This window comes from Gopherus flavomarginatus, chromosome 2 (assembly GCF_025201925.1).
Source record: "Gopherus flavomarginatus isolate rGopFla2 chromosome 2, rGopFla2.mat.asm, whole genome shotgun sequence".
In the NCBI taxonomy this organism is placed as follows: Eukaryota; Metazoa; Chordata; order Testudines; family Testudinidae; genus Gopherus; species Gopherus flavomarginatus.
This window is the reverse complement of record NC_066618.1, coordinates 48342269-48355635: the sequence shown is the minus strand read 5'-3', so window position 1 is coordinate 48355635 and position 13367 is coordinate 48342269. Positions and strand designations below refer to the sequence as shown.

Genomic DNA, 13367 nt, shown 5'->3' with positions numbered 1-13367 from the left:
CTGATTTGGCCCACTCGTCTCTGTTCACATAGACCATCACAGTGTTGTCTGTGAAGACTCGTACAGTGTTGCCCTTGATATGAGGGAGAAACGCTCAAAAGACCAGATGAATAATCAACAATTCCAGCACGTTTATGTGGAGAGTCAAATCTTGGTAAAAACACAGATCTTCAGTTTGTAAGTTTCCTAGGCGAGCTCCCCAATTTTAAAAAAAATGTCCATAACTAGGAGTCAGTGTGCATAAGGGAGGTGTGAAGGGAACTCCTATACACATTGGCTGGATCCATCCATCAGACCAGAGAGGCTAGTACTCCTGCAGGCATTCAAATCAGCATGTCCAATGGGTGACAATCCACTGAAATCCACGGGGAATCCACTGACTTTACCCAGCTTTGCAACTCTCGGAGTCAAAGCCTGGCATGCGAAACCACATGCAACAAAAAGAGGTCATGTGCCCTAGTAGTCTGAGGCAGTTTCTTATCATTCTAAGTGGATTTGAAGTCTATGTAAACATAACATTGTCTGGAATTTGGCTTGAGGTAGGAATGCCCTGGCTACTGTAGAACCCAGAACTGGCCTTATAAATTAAATTCTCTGATCAGCAGAGAAGATTGACTTGTCCTCGTTGGTCAAGAGACCCAGAATACTGAAGAGGGATTGGATCCTGGATAGACTGACTTCTACTTAGTGTTTGGATCAACCTTGTACCAGCCAGTCATCTAAGTTAGGGCACACTTGCATCCCTGCTTTCTTTAAAAATACAGCTACCACCAACCATGCATTTTTTAAACACTCACAGGATAGGAGACAAGACAAAGGCCTAAACTTATAATTGGTGTTGTTGACCAGAAATCTTAGGAATCTCGTGCAGCTTTGATGGATAGCCATACGGAAATATGCATCCTTCAAGAGGAGGGCAGTGTACCAGTCTCCATGGAAGGGAATCATATAGTCTTTTCATATTTATTCAAAATTTCACAGGTCTAGGATAGCTCTGGGACCTCCTTTCACCTTTAGAATGAGGAAGTATCATGAATAGAAACCCTTCCCTCAATGGAGAGGGGGAACCTCTTCTATAGCTCCCAAAATCGAGACAAGACTGCAATCCTTGGAGATGGGAATCCTTGTGGAAATGGGTCCTGAGGAAGGACAGGGAAGGGAATTGGAGGGAGGATCAAAGAATGGAGGAAATAAACTGCAGGGTTCAAATAAACTACTTGTGCTCAGTACTTAGGACCCACTGAGCTGTAATAATATGAGGCCAAGCACACAGGAAATGAGGTAACATGTTGGGAAACAATAAGACAGAGAGAAATGTTACATCACAAACTGGTATTCTATTCCCAACAAGACAGTCACTTACTAGCACAAATTTCTTGCAGCCAGTAGAACACATAAAACTCAGAGACCAAGGCACACCCTGGTACTGGGTGTCAGCACCCTTTGACTAAGAGGGAACCAACTCTGAAAGAAACAACACTACACTAATCTAACATCACTAACAAATACCACTAATTTAATTATTCATAGAAAAGATGTTTCTCCCTTTGCAGGGAAGTTCTGCAGTAGCAAGCCAATGCACTCGACTACCGATTATAGGTGGTAAGAAGAAAGTGCGGGGAGGCAGCTCCACCCTTTATACTATCATTCAGAAGCACAAGGTGGCTGGAAGTTAGCTAATGACTGGAAGTTAGCTAATGTAACGCCAATATTTAAAAAGGGTTCTAGAGGTGATCCCGGCAATTACAGACCGGTAAGTCTAAAGTCAGTACCGGGCAAATTAGTCAAAACAATAGTTAAGAATAAAATTGTCAGACATAGAAAAACAAACTGTTGAGCAATAGTCAACATGGTTTCTGTAAAGGGAAATCATGTCTTACTAATCTATTAGAGTTCTTTGAAGGGGTCAACAAACATGTGGACAAGAGGGATCCAGTGGACATAGCATAGATTTCCAGAAAGCCTTTGACAAGGTCCCTCACCAAAGGCTCTTCCGTAAATTAAGCTGTCATGGGATAAAAGGGAAGGTCCTTTCATGGACTGAGAGCTGGTTAAAAGACAGGGAACAAAGGGTAGGAATTAATGGTAAATTCTCAGAATGGAGAGGGGTAACTAGTGGTGTTCCCCAAGGGTCAGTCCTAGGACCAATCCTATTCAATTTATTCATAAATGATCTGGAGAAAGGGGTAAACAGTGAGGTGGCAAAGTTTGCAGAAGATACTAAACTACTCAGGATAGTTAAGACCAAAGCAGATTATGAAGAACTTCACAAAGATCTCACAAAACTAAGTGACTGGGCAACAACATGGCAAATGAAATTTAATGTGCATAATTGTAAGGTAATGCACATTGGAAAAAAATAACCCCAACTATACATACAATATGATGGGGGTTAATTTAGCTACAACGAGTCAGGAAAAACATCTTGACGTCATCGTGTATAGTTCTCTGAAGATGTCTATGCAGTGCGCAGAGGCGGTCAAAAAAGCAAACAGAATGTTAGGAATCATTAAAAAGGGGATAGAGAATATATTATTCCCCTTATATAAATCCAAGGTACGCCCACATCTTGAATACTATGTATAGATGTGGTCTCCTCACCTCAAAAAAGATATCCTACCACTGGAAAAGATTCAGAAAAGGGCAACTAAAATGATTAGGGGTTTGGAGAGGGTCCCATATGAGGAAAGATTAAAGAGGCTAGGCCTCTTCAGCTTGAAAAAGAGGTGTTTAGGGGTTTGTTATAGAAATGGATGGGTAGGATTCTGTGGCCTGCTTTGTGCAAGAGGTCAGACTAGATGATCATATTGGTCCCTTCTGACCCTAAAGTCTATGAGTCTATGAGACTAAGGGGGGATATGATAGAAGTATATAAAATCATGAGTGATGTGGAGAAAGTGGATAAGGAAAAGTTATTTACTTATTCCCATAATACAAGAACTAGGGGTCACCAAATGAAATTAATAGGTAGCAGGTTTAAAACAAATAAAAGGAAGTTCTTCTTCACACAGCGCACAGTCAACTTGTGGAACTCCTTACCTGAGGAGGTTGTGAAGGCTGGGACTATAACAATGTTTAAAAGGGAACTGGATAAATTCATGGTGGCTAAGTCCATAAATGGCTATTAGCCAGGAAGGGTAAAGAATGGTGTCCCTAAACTCTGTTCATCAGAGCATGGAGATGGATGGCAGGAGAGAGATCACTTGATCATTGCCTGTTAGCTTCACTCCCTCTGGGGCATCTGGCATTGGCCACTGTCGGTAGACAGATACTGGGCTAGATGGACCTTTGGTCTGACCCGGTACGGCCGTTCTTATCTTCAGGGCGCACACACCACACCGATGGATATCGCTAAGGGAAAAATCTCCAACTCTAGATACTGAGTGCACACACACCTGCAGTGGAATGCATACATGCAATCACTTGAAGAAGCTGGTTCAATTTCTAACTTTGTTACATATTTCCTACATTACTCTGGGAAAATCACTTGATCTACTCTGTGCCCCAGATTCTCACCTGTAAAAAATGGGGATAGGACTTCCCTACCTCACAGGGGTGTTTCAAAGATAAACTCCATTAACAATTATGAGGCACTTAGATACTACAGTGATAAGGGCCATGTAAGTGCCTAGGCAGATAAATAGGTGTAATACACAGAGTAATTGAACATATTGATCTACTTATTCAGCACAGTTCCTTAGTTTCACAGAATTTCCTTTTAACACAGAAGCAAACAGCTATCTAATTTCCAAGGTGCTAAGTTTCAGTGCTGTATGCAATAAGCAGTACATTCTATGAAAGCGTAACAGTATTCTGTGTTGGGTACAAATATAGGAAGCCACTACCAAAGATCCTTCAGCAAAGCAAAGAAAATAAAATCTCTCTGCAATAGTGACTGTAAACTTTGGTTTGCATAGACACCAAGGATAAATTATATTAATTTGAAAAACACTAATTCTCCAAACTAATCTGAAGCTTCCATAATAATTAATACCACATTTAAGGTTAATGCAACTGTTTACAATAAGAATGGACTATGTTTATCACGAGAACAAAAACACATAAATCATGTCTTCTGTATTCCATTCTTTCCATACTGAACATTCTGTCCTGCTAGTGTCAAAGAAAGCCAAAATCAATTACACCTCTTCAGCAGGCAAAGATTCAGTTTTATCATTTCATGACATATTTAAGTTTCATTTCACTGTAATGCAGAACACTTTATGCCGGCACACAAATATTAAAAATAGGACAACACAGCCAGCCTTGTAAGCTCACAGTAGTGTGTCACCCTACAGAACAGAACATAATTCAAAATTAGAATATGGAAACCACAACATGGGCTACAGAAAGGCTGTCTTTGCTGCATATGTAACATATTAGCCTGCTGCTAATACATATGATCAAGACGCCCTCCAGTGACTGATTCCAGAAAAAATACAGCCAACTACAGTTGAACAGATGAAGAACTCCTTTAGCTTGACAGGTAGAGGCATGTGCTTTTTGATGCTCAAATTCCTGGAGATCAATCAGCAGTGAAGACCATGAAGTCTGTAACTAATTCTGGCTAAGATATGTCACACATCTAAAGGGTGAAGTATTTATTTAATGGTGAGGACATGTTGATTATTCTTCATCCAGCATCAGCTTTGGATGAAACTGAATATCATATCATATATAATACTGCATGCTAGAAGCAAAAATAGGTAATTTTAATAGGATGGAATGCAGCGACCTCTAAAAACCTAATTGACAAGTGGCAAATTTAAAAATGATAAAACAAAAATACTTCTACACAGCAATTCGTCTGTGGAACTCATTGCCACATCATGTCACTGAGGCCAATTAGCAAAATTCAGAGGGAATATATATATATTGCCACATCATGCCACTGAGGCCAATTAGCAAAATTCAGAGGGAACAATAATATATTTCAGAGTTATAGCTAATGCTAAAATAATTAAAATGTTTTGGAGGGATATGAAAACCTCATGCTTTAGGGCTTAAGCCAATTTCTAACTATATAAAAAGGCCTGAAGATATTTTGGTGGGGGGAGGGGAGAAAAGTGGGGAGGAAAGAGTATCTCACATCTACTTTGAGGTTTCCTGAACTTTTCTATAAAGCATGTGGTGTTGGCTACTGTCAGAGAGACAGGATTGATCAGGGGTCTGATTTATTATGGCAATTCCTACACAGCTTGCAAGAGATCTGAGAAGAAATGTTTTAGGAAGATCAATTTCTGTATTTTACTGAACACAGAAGCATGTTGTATGATTACTTTTTTTTTTTTTAATTTAGTCAAATTAGCTCGTTCTTCCAGTAGGAATTATTCACTCAGAAAATGTAAATGATTCTCCAGCCTGTATTTGATTTAGGGGTACACAAAGAGCTAAGAGATAGGTTCAGTGGTCACATTGTACGCGATACAAAAATATCATCCTCAAGAATGATCACCCTCTATCACTGTCCAATTTTTAACCACATGGTAAGAAGGCGAGAAGGAGAAGCTGAGTAGAGATTAAGTTGGCTAAATCTGATAGGCCTAGAAGTGGCAGGATATAGCAAAGCAGATTCTGAAGTGTGGGAAATCACAAAAGGAAGAGAAGCAGATCCGCTTATTTTCCATTTGAATTTACAGTTTTCTGACTTCACACAGCATACAGGTTGGAAAGTAAAATATTAGAAAAGCTGAAGTCAGAACCAAAGGCAGCTTTGACACCCCCAAATCTTACATCTTTGAGTCAGGAGGAAAGGGATGTAAGGGAGAAAAAGAAAAGTTGTAAATATACACTTTCACTTGCTCAGATGTTGCACTTGTAATGTGTGGACAATCCATTTTGTAATAAGAGAGGAGACATCAGACTTCACACCTTGGCTTGTATTTTGTTCCAAGAAATGAGTTGGGTTTGAGATTTCATTTCGTCTTTAAAGTAGATAAAATTAGCATCTTTAAAAACTATTTAACCCCTTTATAAAATGCTAAATACTAAGAGAAAGAAATATACCTGTAAGAAATTCGAGACATGCCTAGCTTAACACTATCTTTAATGGCACCAGTCCCATACCCATCATGAGGGTTCCATGTATTCTGTGGTTGTGGAATTTGCCACAGAATCCAACCCTCAACATAAACTGTGATCCAGAATTTAAGCTTTTTTAAACTAATCTACTTCTAACTCTTTTGGGGTATGTCTTCAATGCACAGTTAACTGGCTAATTGGTAGGATCCTACCAAATTCACAGCCATGAAAAAACATGTCACAGAGCGTGAAATCTGGTCTGCCCCCGTGAAAACTGTTCTTCCCCATTAAATGTGGTAGCTTGTGTACTTTTACCCTATACTATAGGCAGTGTTTCTCAAACGGGGTCCCAACCCAAAAGGGGGTTTCCATACTATTGTAGGGGAGGGGGGCATGGCATTGCCACCCTTACTTCTGTGCTGCCTTAAGAACTGGGTGCCTGGCCAGCAGCTGCCAATTTCCAGCTGCCCAGCTCTGAAGTCAGTGCAAAAGTAAGGGTGACAATACCACAAAACAAGCCTTGCGACCCCCTTTTGGGTCAGGGTCCCCAGTTTGAGAAACGCTGACTGAAGGGCTTTACATGTTTATATTTTACTGTTTTAAAATACATATTCATGCTTTGTTACAATATTGTGAAATTTAAGATTTAAATATCTGAAACCATGAAACTCAAGATTTTAAAAATGCTATGACTGAAATTTATGAAAATGGACCTTGAATTGGGTAGGGCCATGGTCACTGGCACCCAGATCTGAGCACTCACATTAGCTTGGCCCAGATGCGAGTGCTGCCACAGCAAAGCTATCCCATGTTACTATGTCCTTACTGTTTCTGCACCTGCCCATGTGTGTCTAGGGCATATCCTATGGTTTTGTCCATGAAGACGCTTTAGGATTCTTTCCCAGTCAATTGTGTCAATTGCAGACAACTCGCCTGCTTTCGGGGAAAATAGTGGGACAGGCATTGGGGAACTTTCAGCACTTGAAGAATTTTTGCCTGCACCCTCACTGCAAAGCGGACGTATTTACTAATGTGTTTATACAGTGCATTTGGAAAAATATGCCCTTTTAAAATAAACCCTTATTTAACAAACAGATAAAGCAAAAAATTTGGTCTCAAACACCTTAAAAAGATTGTTTTAAATTCTGGATAAAACAGAATTATGCAGCAGCCACTCTGGTCTTTTAGGTAAAGAGACAATTAATAATCTTTCAAGATTGAAAACAAAATATAAATCTATTTTAAACTACAAGAAAATTAAAAACAATCTAGGCCTATTATGTGACTTGCTTTAAAACAATTATAGAATGGTGTGGGAGCTAACAACCAGTTAGAAGTCACGAAAGAATGCCTAGAGTCCAAGTTCTGGAACACACTCAGCTGACTTCACTGGTGTTCAGGGGCTGTGAATGTATCCAGGGGGAAGAAAAGGGAGAGAGAGAGAGAACCAGGGCCACGCTGGGCCTCTCCTTGTTCTGATACTCCTTCTCCCAGCTCCTGCTGAGTGTCTTTCATCCTGAGGGCTAGCTCCACCACTGGGAATTCCTTCTTTCCCTCCCTCTTGCCCATGTCGTTCAGTAAGGACTGGGGCACTGGGGGATTTGAACCCTTTGTTATATTCTCATTCCCATAGAAGGAAGAGGTAGGAAGCTCAACAAATCATGGACAGAACAGATGGCCACCAACATATGATTCAAGAGAGAACATGAACAAAGTTCCATTTGGAGACTGGCGACCTGATAACTTGGTTAAATCTTACAGCATGTGCCAGGTTTGTTATGGCACTGAGAGTGAGTGCAGTAACACTGCCAGATGGATTGGCTCGTGACATAATAGACAAGGAGAAAACAATATTTTACTGAAGAGGAAGTCAGGACAAAGGTTTTAATGAGAAATATAGGTATAAAGTTTCTGCATGCATAACACTATATAAAACGTTCTCTTTTAAATAAAGATTTGATTGTATGATTATGATACAAAATCACCAAAAAGATCAATACATTTGAAGTTAATGTTGACTATTATACCAGTAGATCTCAAACTAGCATCCCCATAACATTCAAAAAATAAACTATTCAACAAATTAAATTCTCCTTTGGAAACCATGGTAAATTTATGTAAATATAGAAAGAACAATCTATGAATTATCTGTGGAGATTATTCTCTAACAAGCCAGAGGGAGCTAATCCTTCTAATATTAAAACAAGGCCAAATTTACCACAACCAGGAAAGTTAAGTAAATTGCATCTAATTGTCCTGTGATAAATTAGCACTTTTCTGTTTCTGTTCTAAGTAGAACATGGCTTGCTAGTCTTCAGAAACAATAGACTTGGATGGAAAAATATTGATCCACTGCAAAACAAACATATCTGGCTTTCCACAGGAAGCTCTGCTTTTAACTGCCAACATCAGAAAGCAGAGTGACCTATTTTAAGTAGTAAAATGGCTTCTTTTGGTGCAATATAGAATGCAAAATATTAAAGACAAATGTAGTCGTCAATCACTGATTCACAAGATAATTGATCCTTCCAATATACTGTATGTCATGTTCATTTAATGAGAGCTAGCATGGTTCTTGTATTTATGAAATGCTCCATACCCCATTAGAAGCAAGTACATCTTCTGTCTCATCATCTTTGCTGTTGACCTGAATTTCAAATGGATTTCCTTCAGTACAATATTGCTCAAACAAAGTTATGGTTGTTGAGATTGCTGAAGCAGGCTGCTTACTAGGCGACACAGATGGGGAACGTGACTGCTCCATGAATTTAAACTCCTATTAATAAAAATACAGAATAATTTTTATGCCTAGTAATGTAGTTTAAATATTGATTCATAGCTTACTGTCAATTACCGCTCTGCAACAAGAGTTTACTTCTTATTTAAATACAGCTTTTAGACTGATTGAAGTTAACCTTGAAGTTTGCAATCTCACATGGTTTGTCTTTCTAATTTTAGCAAGTGAGTCTTGCTGCACCATGCAATATACCTCTTGTATTATGGAAGTCTTCATTTTCAAGAAACAAATAGAAAAGCTTTTACCAGAGATTAAAAGAGTATTTTCACAAGAGATAGAACAGCACCTAAATCTCAAACTATACAAATACAGCATCAAAATGTAAAGAAAATATTTCCAAAATTGAAGTGATACTATCAGACTAAAAAAATATTTTAAAGATAATTCTCTTTATTTTTGTTACAAGTGTTTTAGCTTATTAATATGAACAAAATTTTTAAAATATCCTTAAATCAAGTACATTTCAAAATGTTCGGACTATTACACTGCACAATAATATGGGATTGCAAGAGACTGGGAGGACGCTCAGCACTTTTGGAAAATCAGACCACTTAAAGTCCTATCTCTAGATAGGAATTTCTGAAAATCTTGGCCTAATTTTTTTTTGATGAAAACATCATAATTTATTTTTAGTTGTTAATCTTTGAATAGTAAATGTACATAATCAAAATTAAAGATATAGATCAAAATGTACTGGGCTGATGGGACTTGAAATTTAGTAATTTCTACAAAATTTAGATGAATAGTTTCTGGGATCTGCAGCTGCTCTTTTGCGTTTCCCTGCCAGAGCATGTGGTTTAACAATCACATTTTTCTATTAAAAATGCTTTTCTTTCCCTTTGTGTTCTATGAAAGATCTCTCTCTCTCTTGCGGCATGAATGTATATAGTCAGCTTCCTTGTACAGTCAAACTAGCAAATAGTCTTCCATCCCCCACAACCATGTTCATCCTTAGCAAACTAGGAGTTATTTGTAGCAACAACTCTAGTCATGTGACCATCAGGCAGTCCCAAATAGGTAGATATTAAAAAAAGCAAATAAAATCGAAATGTTACTATTTACCAACCTCAGCTTAGTCAGAGGCCCTGATTCAAGATTGCACTAAAGTACACGCTTCACTTGCTTTCAGTGGAATTTTACCACATGCTTCAGTACTTTCCTGAATGTTTTCTTGAATCAGGCATGTTACCATTTTAGATGCATTTAAATCTGAGGTTTAGAATAGCATACAAAAATCCCTGATTAGAATCACACTAATTTTACTGTACCGTTAAAATAACCCCCAAACCAACAGCAGTTTGCATGTCCTATCACATCAGACAGATGGTCTACATATATAAAACAAATTTATTTCAGAAAGAACTTTTGAATATTGAGTGACAGTACTTACATGAAGCTGTAAAATACTAAAGCTTGACTTAACAGGACAAAGCTCCCAGGTCTCGTTCTCCAAGAACATTCGTAATTCTTCAAGACGAGTTCTGAAATACAACACTCTAGATTGTCAGAAAAAAAAAGTCACAGCTGAACTGTTTTAACATTAGAATGAAAAAGTGCTTTCAATTGAAAAAAAAATCTTTAAATTATACTTTAATACACAAAAAGTCATCCTGATTTAGGCTTTGCTATTAATTTCCTTAGTACAGAAGTTCAGATCACCACCTCCCCAAAAACCTGTGGTTCCCTACAAAATGAGCTCCAGGGAAATTTCCCCTGCAAGTTAACATTATCTCAGGTTAACTAATAGAAAAGGAACTAAAAGCAAGAGGCCAAGATTTGGAGTGTAAGAAAAAAATATTTCCAGTCCATGACAGAACTTTTAGTTCTCAGACTATCTCCTTGATTGGTCTCCTGTGAGGGACTTTATCATAGGCTTTAGGAAAGTCCAACTAACTATATCATGTCCCTTTAGCCACTATTTTATTGGTGAGGCTTTCTGTGAAAAGAATGGGCTGTTGCATTTTTCACAGGAAGGCTGGCTGGTCCATGTCTTTGAAGGAGCCACTGTTGAGATCAGTTAGCAGTGTACACAACTGTTCTTTGCTGGTTTACCACTAGCCAGGCAGGGGCAGACCTGTGTTGGTTGAAATATTTCCAAAGACCTCTCTGAACTTCATCAAACATGAGGTACAATTCAATCAGGGTGTCTAATAACATTTCAGGCATAGATTTTTCTGGCTTGGCGAGTTCCTGCAATATTTGGGTTATCTTTTCTGATAAGTAGGCAGAAGGCTTCCTTCCAGCAATCAGTGCTCTGGCCAGGATGAGCTGGTTCACTACGAAGAATAGCTCTGCCTGTTGTGATTTAGCAACTGTGATGGTAGCAAAATAGAAATTACTGTGGCAGAGGAGTTCTGCAGAAATTTTACACTGATGTGTAGTCAATTACTTGATTTTTATCATCCATTTATCATTGTGTTATGTTGTGTTATGGTCAATTCATATGCTATTTCATATAAAAATCAATGTAGGATTACAGAGGTATAAGACTGACAAATATTTAGGAATTATTAGTGTGTATTAGGTATATAAGTAAAGCATGGCTGCAATGCAAGGCCTACAGGCTGAGGCTTGTAAGATTTTAGCTTAGCCAGACTAGGCCATAAGCTTAAGAATGCTTGACATGAGTGGATGACCTAGGAATAACCCTAGGCCAGTAAGGTCACAAAACTACTGTAAAAGATGTGCCAATAGGTATTGTTACAGAAAACTAGATTGCAATAAACCACATGGCATTATCCAAGATCACAAGTCACCTTACTGCAACATCATGGAATGTCCTGTCCTGATCACAGGATATATATTGTGCATAGATGCTAAGAAGAAGAACTAAGAAACTTATGAAAAATGGGGCACCACAATATTCATGGGGTAAGGCAGTACAGAAAAAGAAAAGAGGGTTGAAACTCTCCTGCATATGCATAAGATGTTTTTCTGACCATGTCAAACAACACAGAAGAGGTTTCCTAGCTGTGTAAAAGTCACAAGACCCCATGGGAAATCCCAGCAGGAACCATTCTTTCTCCTATAATCACCTAATGAGAGATCCATCTGATCTTAGAATATCTTTGAGGATGTGAGTATACTATAGTCTTAGTAATTGCATGGGTTTTTGTAGGATTTACATATGCATGGATATTTGTAACTTTACTTATTGCTTTAATAAAACTTGTAGTACAGATAAGACTTTGTACTTGTGATTGTGTCTGTGATCACTATCCTCAGATTTCGTTTGTTCCTGGAGTCTCCAAATTTGAGAAAAGCACCAGAGGTGACTTCCACTGTGTCCATTCAGTCTGCTGAACTGATTGTAGTTTATACTAGATTACTACATTCAATCTTAGAGGGGAAAAAAAAAAAAAAAAAAGCTACAGATGCATGAGGTTGATCCACTTTGTGCCACAGGTGGTGTTCTGATGTAGTTCAGTGAGTCACAGAGATCTTCATGGTTAGTGCAGAAGGAAAGTGTGATGTATTTAACACATTTTGCAAGTGTGAGGATTTATTTTGCCAGATATTGCACTCATTCTCTCAGCTTATAAATAACCACAAAATTATACATTTTATGACATCCTGTAGAAAAAGTACATTAAGAACGCATTGTCACAAAATTTGTGAAACAATTTTTAAAAGCCTCTACAATTAATATATAAAAACATTCATGCTTTTACAGTAGCATAATGGATTTACTCTCTGCAGGTGACATGATCAGATACCTTTAACAATGTCAATACAAAGTGTAGCAACATTTATCCACTAAAGGGTAATATGAACCTACATCTGAACTTGTCAAGTATTCCATGTAATAAGCAGCACTGGGGGGAAAAAAGACAGACAGACAATGTGGAAAAACTGAAAAGCAGCACTCTACAGAATTATACGTTTTTCAGACAAAATATTAAAAGGTCATTAATCACCAAAGTTTCATTTTTTCACGTGTTTAAATTTTGTTTTGAGTAGGGAAGCAAGTTCATTAATGAAGGGTGCTATTATGACAACGTAATCAAAAGCATTAGTTCACTGTACTTCCTTTGTTAAGTTTTCATCAGCACTACAGTCTTTCATTTACCTACAAGCAGAAGCGCCTTTAGCATTCTCTCTTGGCTAGATAGCCAGGAACTTTACTTCACTGCTGTCATTTTTATTTTTTTTAATCATTGAGGGCACATCAATAATTTTTTCTTTAAAAGATACATTATGCTGTCTTGTTCAGAATGTAGCAGTTGGTAAATTATGCACTGGGTTCCAAATTAGGCTGTAAAACATTCATCACATCATTCATTAACAAACTAATTACTGATATAATGAATGATTTTGGCTCAGTAAGATGACCAACATGTGCTTAGCTATTATTGCAGTTAGCTGTGTCTACTTACACACATTCTGTTCAACCACAAATAGATTTGAGGCCAAATTTTCCAAGGCAGTGAGTACCCACAGCTCTCACTCAGTGTTCCCTCTAATATTTTAGGTCCATGTGCAGAATGAATTTTGTTATCTGCACCAATATGGAGGTGATGTGTGGTGGAGGGGTTTGGAATGTGGGAGG

The 13367-nt window shown here is 38.1% G+C and overlaps 1 protein-coding gene across 3 annotated transcripts in view; it reads right to left on the bottom strand.

Annotated features, from left to right (window-relative positions):
• The window catches only part of VPS50 (VPS50 subunit of EARP/GARPII complex), a 187432-nt gene that overhangs the window by 77329 nt on the left and 96736 nt on the right, over window positions 1–13367 (bottom strand). For all 3 annotated transcript variants that reach the window (XM_050939528.1, XM_050939530.1, XM_050939529.1), the window contains 2 exons: window positions 10209–10299; window positions 8621–8797 (listed from right to left, as the gene is read on the bottom strand). In XM_050939528.1, coding sequence (XP_050795485.1) covers window positions 8621–8797; window positions 10209–10299 — 268 coding nt within the window. The remainder of the gene's footprint in view (window positions 1–8620; window positions 8798–10208; window positions 10300–13367) is intronic.